The sequence below is a fragment of the Thrips palmi genome, unplaced genomic scaffold, assembly GCF_012932325.1.
Source record: "Thrips palmi isolate BJ-2018 unplaced genomic scaffold, TpBJ-2018v1 HiC_scaffold_18, whole genome shotgun sequence".
Taxonomy (NCBI): domain Eukaryota; kingdom Metazoa; phylum Arthropoda; class Insecta; order Thysanoptera; family Thripidae; genus Thrips; species Thrips palmi.
This window is the reverse complement of record NW_023144627.1, coordinates 20,727,912-20,752,933: the sequence shown is the minus strand read 5'-3', so window position 1 is coordinate 20,752,933 and position 25,022 is coordinate 20,727,912. Positions and strand designations below refer to the sequence as shown.

Sequence of the window (25,022 nt, the reverse complement as noted above, 5' to 3'; positions counted from 1 at the left end):
GCACACGCAGCGAGTGCAGGGGAAATGCTAGACAGAGAGCGAGAGGGGACAAGGTGTAAAGTGGTATTGGCTCGGTGGTTAATCCACGGCTCAACGAAGAGTCCACCATGAAGCAAGTACGCAGATCTTCTGCAAGCACATCCACGCCCACCATTAGCTGCTGAGGTGGGTTCTGGAAACACAGCTATCAAGTGTCTAGCGCGGGCCCTACTCTCGTGAGGTAGCCGCGGTGTGAGCTGACACTAAGCTCCTTAGAAACCGAGACCACGCTTCGACCGCTGGTCATTAAAAACCAGCTTACACATCCATAGATAATTTGTAAAATTCAAACGCTGCCGTGGACTTTCGAATTTCCGTAGTACTTTCTCACTGGGACAAGGCAAGGAAGGATTCAAAAATGACTAACACAGCGGTGGACATTGCAAACGATGTTTATTTTGCGTGTTTACAAGCTACATCACAATGTGGTACACAGTTCAATGAAGGCGGATGGAATACACAATACGTGGAATGATTTATGAGTGCAGAGCAAAGGAATGCTTTTAGGGAACATGTTTCTGTGCTCCTAAAAGAAAAATTTAACTTCTTTAAAGTGGAGGCCAAGAAGAAACGAATTTTGCTCTGCCACCGTATGGATTTACAATGTTTCCGGCGTCAATAGTCAGATCATCTATAAAAGCATTCAACAAAAATAGTCTCTTATTTTATTATTAACATATAGATATAATTTGATATAAATTCTACTTGTAAACATAAACTAGCATCACATTTCTAAATTTGCATAGGAGTACAAATGGAGTTGCACACGGGCGCACGGCCTTCCCACAAGTTATGGTACTGCTAATATTGTTATTAAAAATATTTTTAATAGGAGTCATTCAAAAAGTCTCTAAACAAAGGGCAAATCTAGTTGTTTTTGTTGCGCAAAGTGCAACGATATGTAAAATATGTATTGTCTTTTTTGTGCAAATTGTTACATGGCTGAAACTTCACAGGCGACACCAATCCTTCCGCTAAAGAAACACAAATAACGGTTTCAAAGTGTTATTTTCTTTAAATCCTACAACAAATGAATAAAGTTAAACGACGCGTGGGGGAGAATGGTGAATGTGGGGAATGAAAGACGAAATCATGGATGTTATGAATGTAAAGGATAAACCACGGTGCGTACCAATACTGTTAAATAATCACAAAACTCAACAAAATGATTAACAGCCCAGGGTCTTTGGCCCAGCATGACAATAGTAATGTTATTTTAACATTTAGTCGTGGAAACCACAGGATGCCACGCAGACTAACACATACTTAGCATTTTATCAAATAATATCGTCAAATCTGACTCGCACGCAGACACATACGCACGGACACACAAACGCTTCACTCACACACTCACTCACACATGCATGATTACATATATACACTTTTACACGCGCACATACATCCGCCTACTCAACATTCACAGACATGGTATCTGGGCGACTTTGTCTTCACTTTACGGCACATGTTCGACGCTGCAGTCCTGCTGCAAGCGGAGGCTGGCTCGGTGTGACGAGGTACATACATCGGGTACAAAACGAAATGCGTCACGAATCCAAGTCAAACAATACAGTACTCACAAAGAAATGTACATTGCCTGGGTCAGGCCTGACACGCTGCAACTGTTCGCAGCAACAAGGTTCGAGACCGGACAGCGCGGGGGAAGGTGCTGGCCTCCTTGACAGTTTCTGACTCGGTTCAGGCAGCTGGCGCGAGCAGCGGCGCCGACTCCAGTGATGCCACTTAAAGAAGCAAAAATTGCCCACGACGCACCAGTGCCGCCAAAAGGCAGTCCTGCCGACCAAGGCAGGTTGGGGTTGGCACCCCTGTCGGCACTGGCGCCTCGTGGGCCATTTTCGCCGACTCCTTTGGCAGCACTGCCGGGCGTCGGAGCGCCCTACACAGCGGCGGGGCGGCGGGGCAGTATGAAGGGAGGCCTACCCAGCAGGCGGACAGGCCGACAGGCTACACCTTACTGGTCTTGTTGGACTTGTCCTTCTTCTTGAGGGCGCTGCGGGTGCCGAGCTGCCGGGTGGGCAGTTCGAGCAGGCGCTGGATCTCGTCGGGCGACCGGCCCTTGGTCTCGGGCACCAGGAAGGCCATGAAGAGCGTGCCCAGCACGCAGATGCTGCAGAAGACGCCGTACGTGGCGGCCGCGCCCATGTCGCGGATCATGGAGCCGAAGACGTTGGTGACCAGGAAGCCCAGCGACCAGTTGAGGCAGATGGCGGACGAGGAGCCCCAGTCCTGCGCCTCGGTGGGCAGCAGCTCGGCCATCATGAACCAGGGCAGCGAGCCGATGCCGAAGGCGAACACCCACACGAACACGGACAGCGCCACGATGGGCACCCAGCCGTACTCCGCCGACACCTGCAGTGCGAGCAGTTAGCAAAACCCGGCGAAGCCGCACAGTGCACAGGCGGCCGAAACTCTAGACGCGTGTTGAGCTCCAGAGTCGCTAAATGGGACTCGAACCGAACGTGTGACCCCACCAATGGATTGCCCTCCGAACGAGGAATCCATTGGTGGGGTCACACGTTCGGTTCGAGTCCCATTTAGCGACTCTGGAGCTCAAAACGCGTCTGGAGTTTCGGCCGTCTGAGCTGGTCTGTGACCAGCGAGCGCCTGCGAAGTCGCGGATAGGCAACACTGCACGACACCCGCGCGTAGAACGTTCGTATTGCCTAACTCACAGGCGCTCTCCGAGACTCGGAGCAAAAAAGAAAACTTGGAAAAACCAACAAAATGCGTAAATTTGTACTGACGTTGATGTGGCGGTCGTCCCGCAGGTGGAAGTAGAGGGCCAGCGAGGCGAGGGAGGCCGCCATGAGGGCCTCGGACAGGATGAGCAGCACGCGGCGGCCCACGCGGTCCACGGCGATGGCCGAGGACACGTTGGCCACCACCTGCACGAAGCCCACCACGATGGACGCGTACAGCGGCGACATGGTGCTGCCGGCGTCTGCGGGAGGGAAGCACAAACGGGTCAGTCTGCTGGAACGGCCAGCATCAAGCTAGACGGGTGGCGGCTCAAGTTCGGCGCTGGCAGGGCAGTGGGCGTGGCATCCCGGTAGCGCAATGGTTACGGTGCCAGCTTTGTAGGTAGCGGGTCACGGGTTCGAGACCGGTACCACGTACGTTTTTTCGGCAACCAACTTCTTGAGGAGGTACATTCAGAGAAGATTGGGTACCAGCGCAGGCAGGCCGGGCACCATGGCCTCACGGTAGCTCAATGGTTAAGAGCATGGTGTGGGAAGCGGTAAGTCCCGGGTTCGGCACCGGTAGTATATACCATTTTACCATTTATATATACCATTGCTTGGGGAGGTCCAGAGAAGATTGGGTACCAGCGCAGGCAGGGCGGGTGCCATGGCGTCCCGGTGGCTCAGTGGTTAAGAGCATGATTCGGGAGGAGGCAGGGCCCGGGTTCGAGACCGCTCAAGGTACAATTTTTTCGGGACCAGATTTCTCGAACGGCAGCTCAAGAGGAGTTGCGACATCGCCGCCGACAAGCTGGTCAGGTGGCTGAGCGGTCAGGGTAGAGGAGTTGACTAGACTCGGCACTCGGGGTCGCGGGTTCAAATACCCAATGTGACCCCTCCGAGGTAAGGCCTCTGAATCTGGACTCTCACTGTACCACAGAAACCGCTTGCACTTCGGGTGGGCCAGCCCAATACGAACTCCACTAATCTACCGAATTGCGCGGTAGGGATGCGTCGGATGAAGGCCCGGTTCCCATAAGAACACCGAAGCTGATCGGCGGGTCTCTCTGAGACTTTCGTATTGCCACTTTTTGCCGTCGGTTTTGTCAACCCCGGGAAAGAAGGCAATACGATAGGGAGTGCGAGAGAGACAGAGCGACGAAAGCGACTCGGCGGTGCCCTGGCGGTGCGGCCTTGGAGATGCTCATTGGCCTTAACGATGCAAGGGCAGAACGGCGGCGAGGCGGCGCTACGCATGCCGTGCTCTGTCTCTCTCGCACCCGCATGGGACGCTCCACGCGTGCGAGAGAGACAGACGCCTCCCACTCAGCCTGCAGTTTGCCGCGACCAATTCGGCGAATCCATCAAGGCGAGGGAAAACAGCCATTAATTTTCGCATCATCATGAGCGCCCTCATCCCCGGCTCAGATAAAAAGGGAGCTTGTTTCGGGAATAGCGCGTCTCGTCTCAGAGACAGAGAGGGAGAGAGGGGGGGGGGGCACGAGTCGGAAGGACGAAGGGTCCTTAAGTGGAGCGGCAGTGGGTCAGGTCGGCACCACTCACTGTCATCCACGCAAATCAAGCCGGGAGTCGAGGGGCACCGCCAGGGCATGGCGACGCAGCGACGCGGGCGACGACGCAGCGACCCGGGCCGCCTGAGGCCGCTCTGTCTCTCTCGCACCCCCGCGGGACGCCCCATGGGTGCGACAGAGGCAGAGCGACGCCAGGGCACTGTTCGAAATCGACATGAGAGGCAGCCGGTCTGCGACCCGCACGCGCGCACTGCATTTCCAAGTGCACTGTCATTTGGTTAAAATTTAACATTTTTTGCCATTTCCTTGGATTTACAGCGCGCCGCTCTCCCGAGGCCGAGGCAGGGGCAGGCAGTGTTTTGGTGCGAGCCACGGCAGGGCACGGCGTTACCGCCTCTGGCATCCGTCACTCCGAGTCACTCTGAATAACTTGATTGAATGGAGAGCTCGGCCCAGCGGCCTTTCAGCAACACCCCCTCCCGCTCCCCCCCCCTTCCCGTCTCCCCCTCCCCTCCCCGTAGTGCTTTCACGTCAGGATGTTGCAGCCCCGTCCACGCCCCGCGAGCCCTGCCCGCCCTGCCCGCCCTGCCCCAGCGTTCCATCCGCTGTCCGAGTATAACAGTATTGGGGTCACGTGCGCCATCTTGCCCGCCCCGCCCCGCCCCGCCCCGCCCCGCCCCGCCCCGCCCCGCCCCGCCCCGCCCCGCCCCGCCCCGCCCCGCCCCGCCCTTGCAGCGCCCCTGCCCTTACCGTCCCCTTCCCCTTGAACTATTTAAGGGTTGAGTGCATCGACGCTGCGCTACGCTGCACCGCGTCGCGGCGCGGTCGAGCTTAGCGGGCTTGCCTATCAGCACCTCGCCGATAGAGCGCCTTGGAAATAGAACGACGCCGGGGAAACGTCAAAAAGAGTGACTTCAACTGAACGTGTGACCCCACCAATGGATCGCTCTCCGAACGAGGAATCCATTGGTGGGGTCACACGTTCGGTTCGAGTCCCGTTTAGCGACTCTGGGGCTCTGCACGCGTCTTCGGCCGCCTGCCGCGCCTCACCTCTGAAGATCTCGCCGAGGTAGAAGATGACGGCGTCGATGCCGCTGAGCTGCATGAAGGTCATGAGCCCCATGACGATGAAGAAGGCCTTGCCGGTGGGCGTCCGGCACGCCACGTGGTCCACCACCTTCCGCAGGGCCGACTTCATGTCGTCGCCGGCCACGGCCACGGCCGGCGTGGCCGTCAGCCCCTGCGACGCGCCGCACTCGGCCGCCGCCACCTCCTTGTCCGAGACCAGCCCGTTGGCCACGCCGGGGACGCCGTTGGGGTGGCCGTTGGCGTGGGGGCCGCCGCCCTGCGCGCCCGACTCCACGATGGAGCGGATGCGCGCCAGCTCCAGCTGGATCTCGGTGTCGTCCGCGCGCCGCACTGCAACACAACAACAACAACAACGCGCTCAAAACAAAAACAAAACATACAAACGGCAGAAGCGGTTCGGAGTTTGACTCACTCGCGTTCAAATCACCAATACGGTTTAAAGATCATTCGTCTATGCATGTCGGAGGTTCTGAAGGACAGTACACTCCAAACCGCCGCAAATGAGTCAACTTGCGAACGCTTTTTGCGCTTAAAGTACAATTAAAGACAAAAAGTAATAAGAGCAGTTTTCTAAAATACTAAGTACACAACAAGATACCATTCAAAAGCGACCAGGACCACCAGACCACCACACCCCCAGAGCGTGCACCGTTCATGCAACCAACCAGAGACCGACGACAACGCAGCCAGTCCGTCCACCTCTTCACAGACCTCGGCTCTCGAAGGCAGGACTTCAGTTTCGGAGCGCCTTGTGATGTTTCCTGTTTGCGGAGTGACCAGCCCCCATGCACCCTCGGCGTCAACTCCCTCAGGTGTGCATTCAACGAAGATGAGCTCTGTATCGCGATTCCGTTGCTTTTTCTCGGACGTGACCCGTAAAGTGAACACGAACGCATGCAAAACGTAAATTTTCACTCTGACTCTGAACACTTTTTTTTAGCCGCATTCAGATTGGAGTGGATTACTCTACGCAACTATGGCTTTCAATTCTACTACCTGCCCACTACACTACGCAACAACTACTACTGCGCCAGGCAGGGCACCGCCTTGCTAAGTGGCACCCCCAGCGTCCACCGCCCCCTCGATCGGCGCGCGTTCGGCGCAATCTCGACCGGCCGTTGAACCGGCCTGCGTCCAGAGGGCGGTGCCTCGGCGGGGTCCTCGAGGAGGCGGTGAACCCCGATCCGGCGAGCCAACCACCCCGCACCAGGTGAACCGGGCGGCTCACAGTGGGCCAGAAGACCGGTGGAGGCGGACAAAACTCTAGACGCGTTTTGAGCCCCAGAGTCGCTAAACGGGCCTCGGACCGTGCGTGTGACCCCACCAATGGATTGCTCTCCGAACGAGGAATCCATTGGTGGGGTTACACGTTCGGTTCGAGTATCATTTAGCGACTCTGGAGCTCAAAACGCGTCCGGGACTTTGCCCGCCTCCACCGGTCTTCTGGCCCACTGTGGGGCTCCACTACACTCGCAGGGCCTCCAGACAAGGCAACCCCAGTGTAGGCCACACTGACACCAACACGGCCACATCAGTTCGACTGAACGATTGTCCCTACTTTAGAAGACGCGGTATCTCGTCAAGTTTACACGTGTGGTTTGGCGGAGTCATTTCTTTGGCCGCTACTCCTGCCGCCCGCGAGATACGGTATCTTACAAAGAGGAAACTGGCCGTCGGGGAAGGAGGCCTTGCGAATCGCCTGCGAGTGAAACGCCTTCCGGTGCGCCTCACGTCACGTGCTTGTCACGTCACGTCTGTGTCACCCCCGTGTCACGTCTGCGTCACACAGTGAGCCAGAAGACCGGTGGAGGCGTTCAATATTCCGGACACGTTTTGAGCTCCAGAGCCGCTAAATGGGACTCGAACCGAACGTGTGACCCCACCAATGGATTGCTCTCCGAACGAGGAGTCCATTGGTGGGGTCACACGTTCGCTTCGAGTCCTGTTTAGCGACTCTGGAGCTCAAAACGCGTCTAGAGTTTCGGCCGCCTGCGCCGGTCTTCTGGCCCACTGTATCACTCCCGGGTAGCCAAGTCACTTCCTGTTACGTGCGCGTCCCTGCCGCCCGTACGAAACTAGAAGCACCTCCAGAGGGATGCGAGCTCGCGACAAGACACTGGGAGATACCTTTCACTACCGGGGCGGGGTGCGCCATGGGGTGCGCCATGGGGTGCGCCATGGGGTGCGCCATGGGGTGCGCCATGGGGTGCGCCCCTGGGGCCCCGTGGGGCTTGCGGGCGTGCCTGTCGGCGTGCCACCCCGGGGCCCCCGCCGCGGTCCGGACCAACTGCGCCGCGACCCTCCTCAGCAAGTCCAAGTCCCTCGTGGTGCCACGACAGTTGGCGGTGGTGGTGACCGTGGTGACGGTGCAAGCGGTGTCCTGGTGCTGCTTACCCCTCAGCCATCGCAGCGCGTTCTCGCTCTTCTCGGGCTTGCCGTCAGCCAGTAGGTACGTGGGGGACTCGGGCATGAAGAGGAAGGCGACGGCCAGCACGGGGCTGGTGGCGGCGCAGATGGCCGACAGCCACAGCGCGTCGAAGGCCGCCCCCAGGCAGTACACCACAAGGATGCCCGTCGTCAGCATCATGTCCAGGTACACGCCCAGCGCGCCCCGCACCTTGTCCTCGGCGATCTCGTTGGTGTAGAGCGGCACGGCCACCGTGGTGGCGCCCACCGCCAGCCCGCAGATCAGGCGGCCCGCGTACAGCATCCACACCTGCGGCAGAGCGAGCACACTGTAGGGAACTCACAGTGGATCAGCCAGAAGACCGGTGCCGGCGGTCGAAACCCCGGACGCGTTTTGAGCGCCAGAGTCGCTAAATGGACTCGAACGGAACGTGTGATCCCACCAATGGATTGCTCTCCGAACGAGGAGTCCATTGGTGGGGTCACACGTTCGGTTCGAGTCCTGTTTAGCGACTCTGAAGCGCAAACGCGTCTAGAGTTTTGGCCGCCGGCGCCGGTGTCCCGGCCAGGGCATAGAAACGACGGAGGCAGTGTGCGGTGGAACAATGCGCTTTGTAGGTTTTACGATATTCTGACGGTCTGGTCGTCGCAGCCGATGCTCCTAGTTCCTGCAGGCTGGTCCCGTCGCTCTGTCTCTCTCGCACCCCTACGGGCCGCCCCATGTGTGCGAGAGAGACAGCGGCAGCCTGCTGGCGGGCCAGGTCGGCGCCAGCCCGCGTTCATCCTCTTGCGCCATGTATTCTTACGCTATCGCACGCCAAGAGACGCGAAGAGACGCGAACCGGCCGGCGGCAGCGTGCACTCCTGTCTCTCTCGCACTCATGGGGCGTCCCGCTAGGGTGCGAGAGAGACAGCGACGAATGTCACTGCTCCGGAACCAGCCTGCAGACGGCGCACAGTGGGCCAGAAGACCGGTGGAGGCGGTGGATCACGTCACAAGCGTTGTTAATTGCGCCTACCTTCACCCGATAAGCTACCCTCCCAATCGAATGCATGCGGCCGAAACTCTAGACGCGTTTTGAGCTCCTGAGCCGCTAAGCAGGACTCGAACCGAACGTGTGACCCCACCAACGAATTGTTCTTCGAACGAGGAATCCATTGGTGGGGTCACACGTTCCGTTCGAGTCCTGCTTAGCGACGCTGGAGCTCAAAACGCGTTCTTGGCCGCCTCCACCGCTCTGTCTGGCGGCCTGGCGGCCAGGTCGAGGCCGCCGCCGACTATGTCTGTCAGCTGACGGCGTGTCGCCGGGTAGGGTTCAACCAACACGGTCTTGTTGTTCTTGAGCAAACTGCAGCGCATCGCCGGTATGGAGGGGAGCGTCGGGTGCAGCGGCTTCGAGGCATGCGAAAGCCGGGCGCTCAGTGGTCCAGAAGACCGGTGGAGGCGGCCAAAACTCTAAACACGTTTTGAGCTCCAGAGTCGCTAAATGGAACTCGAACCGAACGCGTGACGCCACCAATGGATTGCTCCTCGAACGAGGAATCCATTTGGTGGGGTCACACGTTCGGTTCGAGTCCCATTTAGTGATTCTGGAGCTCAACACGCGTCTAGAGTTTTGGCCGCCTCCACCGGTCTTCTGGCCCACTGTGCGCGAGTGCGACGGAGACGGAGCACAGCGCGAAACGGCTGTTCAGAATCAGCGTGCAGGGCTGGGAGGCTGCGGAGGCTGGGAGGCCCCCGTAGACCTCTCGCCGCCGCGCCGCGCCTCGCCCCGCCGGTTTCAGCCGGTTCCATCCACCAAGATTACGGGGTAGACGTGGAAGAGCGGAGCACGTCAGTCAGCACCTCCGGAAGAGAAGAGCCGAGATCTCTGGCGAGATTTGCCTCCCTCGCTGCAGTGCCTTTGCAGTGCCTTTGCAGTGCAGGCACGCGCCGGGAACGTCAGCGTTCTACCCTTATCGCCTCGGCCGGCCGCTTTGGGGATCCCGCCTCGCCCCGTGCACACTTATAGCAGTCTGCGTGCAAGTAACAGTGGGCCAGAAGACCGGTGGACGCGGCCTAAACGCTAGACGCGTTTTGAGCTCCAGAGTCGCTAAGCAGGACTCGAACCGAACATGTGACTCCACCAATGGATTCCTCGTTCGGAGAGCAATCCATTGGTGGGGTCACACGTTCGGTTCGAGTCCCATTTAGCGACTCTAGAGCTCAAAACGCGTCCGGGATTTTGCCTGCTTCCCTTGAGTTGCACCACTTCGAGCAACAACATTCCGCTGCCGCCAAGGAATCGTAACTCGTCGCGTCCTTGACCCCCACACCGTTTGGCCCACTCGGCACTGAGTTGGTTTGGCGAAGCGCGGAGCGCAACGCAGGGAAAACACACAGAAAAGCGTTTCCGACCCAGATGGGAGTTGAACCCGCGCCAGGGCCTCGGCCGGGGCAGTGGCAAGCAAGCCACTGGCAGGCCGCTGCAAGGCCACGGGACACCCCCTCCACCCTGTGACACCTCAAGTGCACGGCCGGCCGCCGAAAAATAAACGACCCGCCGCGAGCGGGCGTCGAACCTCGGTCAACCAACCCCCGTTTTTCTCGACGCAGCGGATGCCAGGTAGCCGGTGTTTCCAAAACGGTCACCCTGCCAAGTCCTGGCCACGCCACACGATGCTTAAGTTAGACGAGCGTACTCACGTCAGCCTTCGTGTCGACCCACAGCGCGGCCACGATGAGCCCCCAGCCCAGGATGAAGGGCAGGGACAGCGAGAGCAGGAACCTCTTCCGGCCGAAGCGGTCCGTGAGGCAGCCCGCCGGCACGGCGCCCAGCAGCGCGCCCAGCAGCGCCAGCGAGCCCACCCAGGACTCCTGGTCGTTGGTGAGGTTGAGGCCCGGCAGCGCGGGCGACGTCCAGCCCAGCACCAGTCCCGCCACCAAGGTCGTGTGGTTGGCTGCGGACAACACAAAGGGTCAGGGAAGCAGGAGGCGGTCAAGATCCCGGACGCGTTTTCAGCTCCAGAGTCGCTGAACAGGACTCGAACCGAACGTATGACCCCACCAATCGTTTGCTCTCCGAACGAGGAATCCATTGGTGGGTTCACACTTCTCAAGATGCGCCAAGAGTTGCCAACCTCAAAACATTCGTTTTGGACCAACAATAAGCAGAACGAGTAGAGCAGATGATGACGTCATCATGGACGGCATGGACGGCATTGTGGAGGCAGCGCACTGCTCCGGCGGATGGGTTTAATTGGAACAAGTGCTGCTCGGGCTGCGCTCAGTGTTGCCACACAAGTAGGCAAAAACTCCCACGATGCACCAGTGTCGAGAGGGTTGCCAACCTTCCGCTTCCTAGGCAACTTCCCGAGCCAAAATCCCAGGTATTGCCTAGGACGAGGTTGGCAGCCCCTCTGGTGCATCGCGGGAATTTTCGCCCACTTATGTGGCAACACTGCGCTGGGCTGCTGATGGACCCTGGCGGTTGTCGCAACGCGGCGCGCCTTTATTGCATTTCCCGCGTAATCTCTGGCCGAGAAATTTTCCGTCGCGACCGCCTTGTAACTAAACGGGGCATGCGTCTATATATTTATCGAACGAATCGTCGCCTTCCGCTTGCAGCACCGCTGAAATAATTTTGCGCAAACTCCTGTTAAAAAAAAAATAAATTTAAGGCATTTTTATGGCGCACCCCTAGCCGAATCAAACATTCCTTCTCTTTCATTTTTCACGGCGTCTAAACCCACCCACCGCGGAAGCACTCGCTCGCGCGGGTAAAAAGCGGAATGGAGCAGTGTTTGAACCCGCGTCATCCGTCGGTGAAGACAGCAATCAGCGACGTTCGGATCAACAAACCTCCCCACTCCTTAGCCGGCGAGGACTGGTTTTAGAACGGCCTGCTTAGCCCTTTCTGCTCCCCGTACTTTACACAGGGCAAACTCAAAGACTACCGCCTACACTGTGAGAGGTTAGCGCCAGCCCTTTCTCTGGACTGTCTTTTGGCAAAGAGTTTAAAGGGAACTCTGTGAATCAATGGCTCATGAAATCAACCAAATTGGCCCACTTTACTATTTTAACAGTCGTGCCAACTCCAAATACGAGCAAACATTTTCGCTCGCGCTGGGAGAGGGGAGGTCGCCGCCTGAGTCAACTTCGGGCAGCTCCCGAAATACGCAACCGGCGTCGAAATGGTCATGAAATGGTGATCTCGAGACGAGGCTGGAGAGGCTCGTCCACCACGGATCCGTCACCCGACCGAGTTAACTTTTATGGGCAATTTAGCGACCAGCGTCAAATGGGGCACTTCGGGGAAGAGCCAGAATGGGAGCCCGGGAGTAATCAGGAATTTTAAAAAGTGGAGTATGAAATGTCATTCAATCAAAATAGTCTTAAATTTTCTACTTTTACGGGCAGTTTCGCGACCAGCGTCAAATGGGGCATTTCAGAGAAGAGCCAAAAGGGGAGCTGAGAAGTAATCTGACACTTTGAAATCTCCAACACTCGAAAAAGCCTGAAATTTTCTATCAGTGCACGGCCACTTCCTCGGGTTCTCCGCACTCCGTATCAGATTTAGCGATTCCTCGTTTCTCCTTGACTTCCGTCCCGGCTCGATGTTACAGTGCCTACGTCGGCTACACTCACCAAGAATGGCAGCAAGGTGTTGGCGCCATTTTTTCATCAACATGTCGCCGGAGGTGGCCCTGAAGGGTTGGCCCTGAAGGGTTGGCCCTGAAGGGTTTGCCCTGAAGGGTTTGCCCTAGTGCCCAGAAGGGACGCCCTGAGGGGTGGCCCGCGCTAGGCTCCGCACGCCGTCAAATGGACGTGCAGCAACACGGCGTGCACGGAGTCTGGGGCGAGCTGCCTGCAGCCGTCTGGAAAAGAGGAAAAGAAACACAGGTTCAATACAGCATTTCCCTGACACAGATTTCCCGAGATTTTCTCGGTTCCAGGAACGACTTTTTTGGGTGCGTACTCGAGCGCAGGTGAAATGCGATGCAGTACTGCCCTACTGCGTAACCAACCCGATCCCCGACCCGGCTCCGCCCGCGGACCAGTGGTCTCGGCAGGGCTCGCGGATTTGCTCGGCTCGTCAGCTTCCACTCGGGAGTCCTTCGTGGCACGCGTCCAAGGTGGATGCTGTCCTTGTCGCACCCCCGCCCCGCCGCCGGTGCAGCCGAGAGAGAGATGCATCTTGGGCGCTACGGGGGACAGTGCCCCCCCGGCCCCCAGACGTAGGGAAAGACAGGGGACAGGGGAAGAAGAAGAAGAAGAAGAAGAAGAAGAAGAAAGAAGGAGGAGAGGAGGAGGAGGAGGAGGAGGAGGAGGAGGAGGAGGAGGAGGGATGGATGGACAGAGAGAATCCACACACGCACACAAAACCACGTGCAGCACACATTCGTAATGGGTCCGCTAGGCCAGCAATGGGCAATTGCCCCCCCCCCCCTGTGTGTGTGTGTGTGTGTGGGTGTGTGTGTGTGTGTGGTGCAAGAGTGACTCCGAGTGACTCATCATGGGTGGAAGCAAGACGCGCTGTTGGAAGCTCGGTGAATGTGGATGTGAATGAGAGGTTGTTGACGCCCTGGCCAAGGCGGCCGACGCGGCCCGGTCGAGTCGGCCTGCCCTGTGTGACGTCACGGAGCGTTTCAAGGCCGGCCCGGGCAGGGCGAACGCGTCTGATATCTCTTCAAGACCTATTATGCGGTCGGGGAGGTGGGTGGGAAGGCGGCCTGGTGGGAAGGCGGGAAGGCGGGCGGGTGGGAAGGCGGGAAGGCGGGCGGGTGGGAAGGCGGGAAGGCGGGAAGGTGGGAAGGCGGGAAGGCGGGAAGGTGGGAAGGCGGGAAGGCGGGAAGGCGGGAAGGTGGGAAGGCGGGAAGGCGGGCTGGTGGGAAGGTGGGAAGACGGGCAGACGATCGCCAGAGGGAAGTCCTCTTGGTTGCGCAAAAGGCCTTGTCAGGCGATATAGTCGAATCAAGGCATCCCCCAATGGCATAATGGACTAATTCGAGCCACGCTGAAGCGGCAAATCAGTCCCACGGCAACGGTAACCTAACCTTAAGCAGTTGTAACCAGATGCGCATGGGATTCGCAACGGGGGTGGGTACCGAGGGGAAATTTTTCACAACTTTCGCCGTGGAGGGAACTTAAATCGTGCGTATGGTAAGGCGCTGGAACACAAACTGTGCGGTGGAGTCCGAACAAAAGCTCCTCCTTGGCAGAGACATGGGCAGGACGCTAACTGAATTGCACGGGGCTTTGCACAGATCAAAACACGGCGGTCCTTCGGGCGAAAAGTGAGTGAGCTTTGACATGCTGGCATGGAGTACCTGTCCTGGTCCGCCGAACCGCCCCGCTGGATGCAACAGGTGCAGGCTCGGCTCCTAGTGGAGGCCCCGCCGGGCAGCAGGCTGGTGCGCTCATCATGCTGCCTCCACGCCGTCCACGCCACGCATCCGGACCGAACCGGACGGCACCCTGGCCAAGGTGCTGGCCCACTGCTTGATGGTCACCGAGATCGTCACCGCACTGCACACTACCACTTCACCGCCACACTTCACCGCACAACGCCGCTTCACCGCCGCGCTTCACCATGGCGATCGCGTCTCGCGTGTTCAACTCGCGGCGAGGCCCGCGGCGTGGCTTCGCGGCTTCGCGGCTTTGCTCCTCGATGCTCGCCGACGTCCAGTCCGCAGCCGAGTCCGCCTGGCCCGCCCCGTCGGGACGGCCAGGCGGCCAGGCAGGCAGGCAGGCAGGCAGGCAGGCAGGCAGGCAGGCAGCCGGGCAGCCAGGCAGGCAGGCAGGCAGGCAGCGGGCACCGCTTTGGCAACCACCAGTCGCAGCAGCCGCAGCAACAGTTTGGCGCCCCGCTACGCCCCGCCACCCTCAAGCGCAGCGCGACGACGGCGGAGAGAGAGAGAGGGAGAGACTTTGGCACTATTATTAATCCCTTTGCTCTCTCTCTCTCTCTCTCTCTCTCTCTCTCTCTCTCTCTCTCTCTCTCTCTCTCTCTCTCTCTCTCTCTCTCTCTCTCTCTCTCTCTCTCTCTCTCCTCTCCCTCCCCCGGCTGTCTGTGATTCCTCCCCTCACACCTCAGGTTAACGTTCGCGCCGCGGAACGTTCTCTCATCCATTCATACGTTCCCCCGTCGGCGTGTCCGCGACCGGCGCGTCGTGCCTACACGAGAAAAAAGGCGTAAAAACCACGCCCTGGAGGCGTGACAGTCTTTTGGGGCGTAATACGGTAAGGACGGTAAGGAAAGTAAGATTTTGCCGAGAAGTTCCTGGACTAATTCACAACCCTTCCGGGGGTACAAATGGATTCACGCCATTCCAGATGGACCACTGCGTGACCGTCGACGGATCATCTGCAGTGCCCCTTTCCCTTTCAGCCTGGTTCCGCCCCCGACAGGATGAGGGAGGGGGAGGGGGCGAGTGCCACCAGACTGGCGCGCCGCCAGCGAGTCCACCCAAAGACAGACAACTGCAGAGGAAGTGGCCCAAGTTACGTCCGTGTGGTCTGAGCACGCTGAGGTTAGCGATCTTCAGAAGCTGCGCCCCGCCCGCCCCGCCCCGCCCCGCCCCGCCCGCCCCGCCCCGCCCGCCGAGAGCATCCGAGGAAAAACGTTAACGCTAAGACAGGGTGGAGCCGTCCCTGATTTCGACTCGAGGTGCGTTCGAAGGCCTTTCTCCGTTCCGCTCGAGCGGCCGGAAGGCGGTCGACGCCTGGGCGGCGTTCTCGAACGCACCCCTGCGTTCTGACGTGCCAACGGGCTGCGTGGGCGCGTTCCAAACGGCGCTCGGTTCCACTTGACCGGCCGGAAGGAGGAAGACGCCCCGCTGGCCTTTTTGAACGCACCCCTGCGTTCTGACGTGCCAACGGGCTGCGTGGGCGCGTTCCAAACGGCGCTCGGTTCCACTTGACCGGCCGGAAGGAGGAAGACGCCCCGCTGGCCTTTTTGAACGCACCCCTGCGTTCTGACGTGCCAACGGGCTGCGTGGGCGCGTTCCAAACGGCGCTCGGGTCCACTTGACCGGCCGGAAGGAGGAAGACGCCCCGCTGGCCTTTTTGAACGCACCCCTGCGTTCTGACGTGCCAACGGGCTGCGTGGGCGCGTTCCAAACGGCGCTCGGTTCCACTTGACCGGCCGGAAGGAGGAAGACGCCCCGCTGGCCTTTTTGAACGCACCCCTGCGTTCTGACGTGCCAACGGGCTGCGTGGGCGCGTTCCAAACGGCGCTCGGTTCCACTTGACCGGCCGGAAGGAGGAAGACGCCCCGCTGGCCTTTTTGAACGCACCCCTGCGTTCTGACGTGCCAACGGGCTGCGTGGGCGCGTTCCAAACGGCGCTCGGTTCCACTTGACCGGCCGGAAGGAGGAAGACGCCCCGCTGGCCTTTTTGAACGCACCCCTGCGTTCTGACGTGCCAACGGGCTGCGTGGGCGCGTTCCAAACGGCGCTCGGTTCCACTTGACCGGCCGGAAGGAGGAAGACGCCCCGCTGGCCTTTTTGAACGCACCCCTGCGTTCTGACGTGCCAACGGGCTGCGTGGGCGCGTTCCAAACGGCGCTCGGTTCCACTTGACCGGCCGGAAGGAGGAAGACGCCCCGCTGGCCTTTTTGAACGCACCCCTGCCTTTGAAGTGCGGCATCCTGGTGGGCGGCCCTCACCACGTGGATCAATCGGGTGGTCCGCGTTTTGAGCTCCAGAGTCGCTAAATGGGACTCGCACCGAACGTGTGACCCCACCAATGGATTGCTCGTGCAACGAGGTCCATTGGTGGGGTCACACGTTCGGTTCGAGCCCCATTTAGCGACTCTGGAGCTCAAAACGCGTCGAGAGTTTTCGGCCGCTTCCACCGGTCTTTTCGCCCACTGTGCGCTGCTGTGACGTCGGGTTCCGAAATGACAGAGTTTCTGTTTCGGAATGCCCTGTGTTGCACGCGTCAGAGCTTTCGTCTGCAAAGTACGCCTGCGTGGGATAAGTTACACAAAAGTTTGGAAAGTAGTGAAAGTGAGTAAATCCCCCGTTGGACGAGTCGGACTTCACGCCGCACGTGTGGGTGGGCACGCGCCACTGCCTCGCCCTGTCTCTCTCGCACCCCGGCGGGACGCCCCGTGAGCGCGAGAGAGACAGGGCGGCAACGTCTGGAATGAGTCTGGTGGTGGTCGGGGCGGGTAGCGCCACTGCCTCGCCTGTCTCTCGCACCCCGGCGGGACGCCCCGTGAGCGCGAGAGAGACAGGCGGCAACGTCTGGAATGAGTCTGGTTGGTTCGGGGCGGGTAGGCACGCTCAGCTTTCTCTCGACCCCGGCGGGAAAAGCCCAGGGAAAGGGGAAAGGGGAAACGTTGGGAGTCGGTTGGGGTGGGGGGAGCGCCACTGCCTCGCCCTGTCTCTCTCGCACCCCGGCGGGACGCCCCGTGAGCGCGAGAGAGACAGGGCGGCAACGTCTGGAATGAGTCTGGTGGTGGTCGGGGCGGGTAGCGCCACTGCCTCGCCCTGTCTCTCTCGCACCCCGGCGGGACGCCCCGTGAGCGCGAGAGAGACAGGGCGACAACGTCTGGAATGAGTCTGGTGGTGGTCGGGGCGGGTAGCGCCACTGCCTCGCCCTGTCTCTCTCGCACCCGGCGGGACGCCCCGTGAGCGCGAGAGAGACAGGGCGGCAACGTCTGGAATGAGTCTGGTGGTGGTCGGGGCGGGTAGCGCCACTGCCTCGCCCTGTCTCTCTCGCACCCCGGCGGGACGCCCCGTGAGCGCGAGAGAGACAGGGCGGCAACGTCTGGAATGAGTCTGGTGGTGGTCGGGGCGGGTAGCGCCACTGCCTCGCCCTGTCTCTCTCGCACCCCGGCGGGACGCCCCGTGAGCGCGAGAGAGACAGGGCGGCAACGTCTGGAATGAGTCTGGTGGTGGTCGGGGCGGGTAGCGCCACTGCCTCCCCCTGTCTCTCTCGCACCCCGGCGGGACGCCCCGTGAGCGCGAGAGAGACAGGGCGGCAACGTCTGGAATGAGTCTGGTGGTGGTCGGGGCGGGTAGCGCCACTGCCTCGCCCTGTCTCTCTCGCCCCCCGGCGGGACGCCCCGTGAGCGCGAGAGAGACAGGGCGGCAACGTCTGGAATGAGTCGGGTGGTGGTCGGGGCGGGTAGCGCCACTGCCTCGCCCTGTCTCTCTCGCACCCCGGCGGGACGCCCCGTGAGCGCGAGAGAGACAGGGCGGCAACGTCTGGGGGGGGGGGGGGGTGGGTCTCTCTGGGCGGGGGTGAGCGCGAGAGAGGGGGGGTCTGGAATGAGTCTGGTGGTGGTCGGGGCGGTAGCGCCACTGCCTCGCCCTGTCTCTCTCGCACCCCGGCGGGACGCCCCGTGAGCGCGAGAGAGACAGGGGGGCAACGTCTGGAATGAGTCTGGTGGTGGTCGGGGCGGGTAGCGCCACTGCCTCGCCCTGTCTCTCTCGCACCCCGGCGGGACGCCCCGTGAGCGCGAGAGAGACAGGGCGGCAACGTCTGGAATGAGTCTGGTGGTGGTCGGGGCGGGTAGCGCCACTGCCTCGCCCTGTCTCTCTCGCACCCCGGCGGGACGCCCCGTGAGCGCGAGAGAGACAGGGCGGCAACGTCTGGAATGAGTCTGGTGGTGGTCGGGGCGGGTAGCGCCACTCAGCAGCCCGCCGGCCGGCACACTGCGTTGACCCAGAACCCAAAATACCTTGACGCGAGCAAGGCAGTGACTCAGAGGGATAGCCTCAGAGTCAAATATCGCGTCCACCAAGGCCGCGCCTTTCCGAAATCCTTATTGAGACCAGTGGAATTCGTGACTCGAAAATTTGGACGAGCCAGTCACCCTCCCCGGCCGTCAGGGTGAGTCGAACTTCCCGCGAAGCCGACAGGCGACGGTGCCAACCCAGCGGCGTTCGCCCAGCTGCTGTGTGGCACGCCACTGTCAGCGCGGCTTGAGTCACACGCGCTTTTCGTGAAGCTGTTTGCGCACCGGATATGGTGGAGCGTCTCGGAAGGGTGTTTCATTGACAGTCGGATGCTCCCCTTCAAGCTGACTGCCTTCCCCTCCACCTGCCTGCTGGTGCACTGGCTGTCGCCGCACAGTGGGCCAGAAGACCGATGCAGGCGGCCAAAACTCTAGACGCGTTTTGAGCTCCAGAGTCGCTAAATGGGACTCGAACCGAACGTGTGACCCCACCAATGCACTGCTCTTCCAACGAGGAATCCATTGGTGGGGTCACACGTTCGGTTCGAGTCCCATTCAGCGACTGTGGAGCTCTGAACGCGTCTAGAGTTTTGGCCGCCTGCGCCGGTCTTCTGGCCCACTGTGCGGCGCCTTGGCTGGCGCGGCCGAGGCTTAGGCCCGGCGCCGCGGCCGATGACTCTCACTGACTCTGGCTCAGCCCGCTGTACAGGGCCGGACTGTCTCTCTCGCACCGCCACGGCGCGGCCCTCGACAGAGACGCGGCTACGAGCCGACTCTCCTATGCTGTACGACGGCCGCAGCTCGTGGCTGAGCCCCGGACCGAGATACAGACGCGGAATTCGGTGGCCCGACCCCGAGTGCGAGTCCGACTTACAGTGTGTCAGGTCGTGGCCTCGGTTTGGCGCCTTTTTGCCCGAAATTGGGTCAAAGCGGAGGCAAAATGTGCATTTCTGCGCGGAACTGAGTAGTTGTAGAGTCCTGGAATTTTTTGGTGACGGTTTGGTCAAATTTAGGCCAAAGATTGAGGTCAAAATGAGGTTAGGTGAGGTTAGGTGAGGTTAGGTCACGTGACGTTGAACAGAAATAAAGTCCCGACTTTGTTTGGTTATGGTTACGTCAAATTTAGGTCAAAGTTTGAGGTTAGGCGAGGTTAGGTCACGTGACATCCGATAACCGACTTTGAGGACTGCACTAAATCAGCTGAAGCACTCTGGAAATAATGTGCAGTGAGCGTCGCGGTACTTGAGCGCGCAACGGAATAGATTGTAATTACTGGGCGGCAACCGCCAGACTGATTCCGAGAGTCTCTGTCTCTCTCGCACCCACGGGGGGTGCCGTGTAGGTGCGAGAGAGACGGAGTAGCGACTCGGTCTGCAGGGCCTGTGTCTGGCCGGTGCGCTCCCCGCCGCCTTCAAGAAGGAGATAAACTGCGAGGCGGGGCCTTGGCGGCATGAACAAGCCGTTCGTATTATCTTGCGACTTCGGCACGACAAACCGACAAACCGGCAAGGCGGACAGGAAGCGAAAATGGGTGCCTTCGGGGCCGAAAGGTAAGTGAAAGCCGACCTAACCTCACCTTGCCACGCCACGCGGTTGGTTCAAAAAGTTCGAACCGTTTCGAGACTGTACTCTTTCGAAGCACTCTGACGCTCCTAACCTACCCAGAGTTCCCGCCAAATTTCCAGACGAAATTGCACGTTGCGCGGCAAAGTCTGGGCGCGCTTCAAAATGGCGCCAGCAACAAGATAAGCATGACGATACTAAATTGAATTGAGTCGACACGTCACGGCCGAAGCGATAAAGCTCGATTCGAGTTATCAACATGTTCCTCATTTTTCTTGCGCCGTTTTGTTTTCCTTTTGCTTTAGTGGAACTGGAGGGGGAATCTCGTGCGCGGGTCCGGTCGCGCGAAGTCGGACAGGGAAAAGCGAGGGTTAATTAAGTTGATGCATCTCGTTGGCGACGAACTTCCATCCGGTGTTTCCACATTCTCACTGGGATTGCACCACTTGTCGCTTTACTTTTTCGCTGACAGTGTGTCTCCTGCCGCTCGCCCCCGTGAGGTGCTGGGAGAGGGCAGGAGTGTCCGATGGGTTGCCTACCCCCCGTTCCACAGGCGCTCCCAGGCAGGCCCCGTGGGACAACACATGGCGCGTTCTGATTAACCGATTACCGAACTGCGACTCGCCCTTCGAGGGCGCTGCACTGTAGGGCCTGCAGGCCCTCCATCTGGCAACATGGCGCCCTATCCTGCCCTACCTCTGCAGGGCGTGCCCTACCTCTGGCTTATCGGGAAGGCGAAGCGCCCTACGAGACAAGCGGCACCGATCTTGGGTCAGGACTCTGTCTGTCTGTCTGTGTGTGTGTGTGTGTGTGTGTGTGTGTGTGTGTGTGTCTGCGTTTACGTCTAGCCGCATAAGCAATTCTGCTGAATCCATTTCACCGTCTGTGTCGTCAGAGATAACAGGACGCGGATCCCGTATATGTATACATTATGCTCGCCGCTTGTGACACTGTCACTTCAGGCTGCTGCCACAAACAATAAAATATACGTTTCCTTCTGGTAGTTTGTTGTTGTAGTCGAGTTTCTGAGAAGCGGCTGATTGATTTTGGCGTTTGGCAAAGTGGGGATAGCCCCACTTAAGCACAAGGAAAACAGATTGAAACGACATCATCAGGCAGGAGCAGCACCGTGGAGTGGGTCACCAGGTCGCTGACCCGTACAGTGTAGGCACTATCACAGAAAACAAACAGCACCTGCATTGTCAAATCGTCAAATTTCTCTCCCAGTGGCCGCGGAACTTTTGTCGATCAGCTGAGACTCACGTAAACAGCAATGCGTTTATTGGGTCGAGAGGGGCGTAGGGGGAGGGGGGGGGGGGGGGAGGGGGGGGAGTGCGAAGGAAATAAAATGGATTCGTTATCGCCAGGGCCGATAGCGCGGTCCACTGGCCTCCGCCTTACCTGCGCAGTGCAGTGCCGAGGCCGTATCCTGCAGTGCCAAAAGTCTCTCTCTCTCTCTCTCTCTCTTCTCTCTCTCTCTCTCTCTCTCTCTCTCTCTCCCTCCCTCTCGCACTCATGGGGCGTCCCGCAGGGGTGCGAGAGAGACAGACAAGCACTGCTCGCTCAAGACTAAGTGCGGGATGGCGCCGGCCGTGTCCGTGGTCAGGGGCGGAGGAGGGGGGGGGGGGCGGACGGGAGCGCGGCGGGGGCGGGGCACACAATGGTAATAGGCGCGTTTTCCTCGGCCAACACCTAAATTGAAACCGATCCCAATGACGTAATGTGCTTTGGGTGCGGTCACTTGCAGTGTGCAGGCGCTGCAGACGCGCTCAGCCAATCAGCATCGTCCGTCGGACAACAAAAGCGTCATTAGCCGAGACCGTTGCGCGCCGAGCGCCGGACCGAGAGGACCGCGGCTCGAACACGCGCGGAACGCCTTTTTCCCTCTGCGCGCCAGGAGTCGTGTGCCCGAGTGCATCGGAAAGCGGATTTAAGTCCAATAATTTGACGGTATGTGCATTTGACTCTTTGGAGTGCACGGCGGCTCATGAGGTCGACGTAGTTCCGACCGCAACAACGCCCCGCCGTTGGGTTCCGAATTGTGCGTCGCTGTCTCCCTCGCACCCCGACGGGGCCCACGCGGCGCGCCATGAGTGCGAGAGAGACAGAGCGATAGGCTGTCGGTCTATCTCCCTTCCTCCTGCACTCGGGACGAACTATAAGTGCGAGAGAGAGGCTGACCCTGTTGGCGCTTGTGGCTCTGCCACGCTCTGCTCCACTGGCCACACAACACCCACCGGGACAGGTACACGTCCAGTTCGTCTGGTGCACTGCAATTGCCGATGACGCAAACCATCCGATTGTGTCGCGGCCCAACCGGATAGCAGACCATCCATATCAGGAACCTTCAGGACCCGTGACCCGCTACTACTCGTTCGCGCCACGTCCTTCACGTCCTTCGCGGGTCGCCTTAAGGATTTCCATTTCCGACGCGATGGGTGAATGAAGGAACGAACGAACGGGCAAATGAATGAGTGGCCCAAGGAATGGATGAAGGTGAATTAATTTATTAATGGGCGAGTAGTGAATGGGCGAATGAACGAATGGTTGGATGAGTAAATGAATGACAGATGGCCGAATTAATTAAAAGATGAACGGATAAAAAAGTTCATCCCAATATAAATATTTTTCGAGTTAAAAGAGAGATGACACCAAACTAACCTGAGCCAACCTAACATAACCTAACCACGGCGGCCGGCCGGCCCTTGCAGTGCCACGGCTGTCCCACGGCTGGCCGATACCAACCAACCCATGACAGTTCGCCTCGCTATCTGCGAGCTCTGCGAGTCGGTTGTCAGCGTGTGAAACAAACCCTTATCTCGTTGGCATGGTTATTGGTTATGGGGGCGGCAAGCCACGGCAAGGGCTAGCCAGCCATGGCCTGCTCCATGCCATGCGGCCGCCAAGCCCGAACCGTCCGAGATGAGCCGAGCCGAGCCGAACCGAACCGAGCCGAGCCGAGCTGAACCGAGCCGAGCCGAGCCGAACCGAGCCCAGCCGAGCCCAGCCGAGCCGCAGGGCGGCGCCTCAAAGTCCCGACGGTGAACCAGAACTCAATGGCGCGAACTGGATTTCAAGTGTCCTGATAGTGAAAAGTCCCCCTGGCGCGCCAATACACGTGGCCAAGTCACGCAAAAAAAAAGGAAAAAGAAAAAAGAAGACACAGAAAAATACTAGCATGTTTCATGTTATACACGATGTTTGTGAATTAATTATTACGAGAGTTTACAAACGACCGACGAGTTCCCCGAACTCAAGTTCTGGCTTCACCACTTGGAAGTTGCCGAATTGACGAAACGCGCTTCGGAATCGCTCGGCTCGACAGATGCAGCCGATTCGGACGCATCATTCGCTTCGGGAAGGAATCAACAAGTGGGCCCGGTCGAGTGCGCGCGGGTCAGTGTGCGCCCAAATCTCGCTGTGTGTGTGTGTATGTGTGTGTGTGAGAGCGCGCTGCACCCAGAGTAACCGGCCCGTTTCAAACAATGTCTGCATAGGATTTTTTTTAAAAAAGGCGCGGTATCTTACGAAAATTAATGAACCAATGATTATTCATTCGCATTTAAATGGCCGCGCCTGCACTCCCTCGAAATAAATTAACCTGCCGCGTTTTTTCCCGCCTCAAATTTTTGTGTTTTTTACGTTGTTTTTTTTATTTTTTAAAATAATTACCCACAGCCGAAGCACCGCTCATTAAGTTCAGCAGAGGCGCCGGCGTCGGCCGAGGCTGGGGAACGGCTTCGAATCCCCAACTCGTTAAGATACCCATCGGGCCATCTTTCATTGTAGTTTCAGTTTTAAATCGTATTTCGGAAAACCAGGATTTTTAAAGGAACTGAGTTTCCCTCCTACCCTTTTGTCGCAGTGCACTGGTTCGAAAAGGTTTGACACTGCGTCAAAGGGTTTGGCAGTCCCGCCCTCTGCCTTAGTAGGCAACTTCCAAGAGCGAAGCCTTTGCCTAGTGGGCAGCATGCTGAGGTTGGCAAACCTTTGGGCACTGCTCCATCGAGGAAATTTTCGCCACCTCATGTGGCGACAACACTAATTGGTTGCATTGCTGTGCAATTGTCCTGACATGCGTGTGAATGTGACTGCAAGTGTTCCCAAGAGCTCATTTTGCCCCAATAGGCAATGAATCGAACGATCGAACGCCCCCTCGACTCACCGATGATCGATCTTCGGCTGCCTCTTCTTCTCCTCCGCCTCCTCCTCCTCCTCCTCCTGGTCCTTCCCCCTGTTCTTCACTGTCACTGACTTGTCACTGACTTGTCACTGGCGTGTCACTGGCGTGTCACTGCCGGGGGCCGGCCAGTCAAATGAGGCACTCGAAGTAGCAGGTGAATAACACTTTTGTCCGACCGTCTCGCATCACCATCATAGGCGGTTGGCGACGCTGGGCTAGGCCAGTGCGGGTGGCGGGCTGCTTGGTGGAGCCACGCACTCTGATGGACGTGGAGCACTTCGCGTGCACTTCGCGTGCACTTGCAGTGTGGAGGGCACAGGGCAGCGCGGTGCAGCCGGAGCACGAGGCGGTGGCGGCACAACTGGTGAGCTTGTCTGTCATTTTCCAAGATGAGGCGGAGCGGACTCGCACCCGCCGGCAGCCCCGGCAGCCCGGCAGCGGGGAGGGGGGCAGATAACAGTGGCGCGGAAGGGGGGGGGGGCGGAGGGGGCGCGCGGACCGGCGGCGGCGTCGCGGAGCGCGGACGCGCGGACGCTGCACGCGCGTGGACGGGCGTGCCCGTCGTGTCCACGGCGAAGGTGACTTCGTTTGATTTAGCGAATGTGGATTCGCGGCTGGTCGCTCTGTCTCACTCGCACCCCCTGCCCCCTGCGGGGCCGTCCGTGAGTGCGAGAGAGACAGACAGATTGACGCGATTGATCTTCTGTCGCAGGCCGGCTGCCGCGCTGCAGCGGCATGCGGTGCGAGCAGGGACTCCGGCTGATTCATTCGCAGTGACGTCAACTTGCGTGTTTTTAGTAGATTCCGCGTCGTGTGCTCTTTGTATCAGTTATCCCAGCAA

At 59.2% G+C, this 25,022-nt stretch overlaps 1 protein-coding gene across 2 annotated transcripts; it reads right to left on the bottom strand.

Moving 5' to 3' along the window:
• Positions 1–413: 413 nt before the first annotated feature.
• On the bottom strand, positions 414–24,550 carry LOC117644864 (facilitated trehalose transporter Tret1-like). 2 transcript variants are annotated; one of them, XM_034384526.1, is made up of 7 exons: positions 24,164–24,550; positions 12,393–12,622; positions 10,452–10,705; positions 7,754–8,075; positions 5,321–5,689; positions 2,802–2,998; positions 414–2,406 (listed from the first exon to the last, which is right to left on the bottom strand). In XM_034384526.1, exons 2-7 carry the CDS (start codon positions 12,433–12,435, stop codon positions 2,002–2,004), a joined length of 1,590 nt encoding a protein of 529 aa, XP_034240417.1. In that variant the 5' UTR covers positions 12,436–12,622; positions 24,164–24,550; the 3' UTR covers positions 414–2,001. The 2 variants fall into 2 exon arrangements, with proteins under 2 accessions (XP_034240417.1, XP_034240418.1); XM_034384527.1 differs by lacking the exon at positions 24,164–24,550 and adding an exon at positions 14,075–14,428.
• Between the last annotated feature and the right edge of the window lie 472 nt (positions 24,551–25,022).

What these genes read in the sequence shown, in the direction of transcription:
- LOC117644864 (XM_034384526.1), bottom strand. Translation starts at nt 12,435, where the DNA reads ATGTTGATGAAAAAATGGCGCCAACACCTTGCTGCCATTCTTG. An exon ending in ACACCTTGCTGCCATTCTTG is followed by an intron (nt 10,706 to 12,392) that starts GTGAGTGTAGCC and finishes TGTTGTCCGCAG; the next exon opens with CCAACCACACGACCTTGGTG. An exon ending in GGGACGACCGCCACATCAAC is followed by an intron (nt 2,407 to 2,801) that starts GTCAGTACAAAT and finishes CTCGCACTGCAG; the next exon opens with GTGTCGGCGGAGTACGGCTG.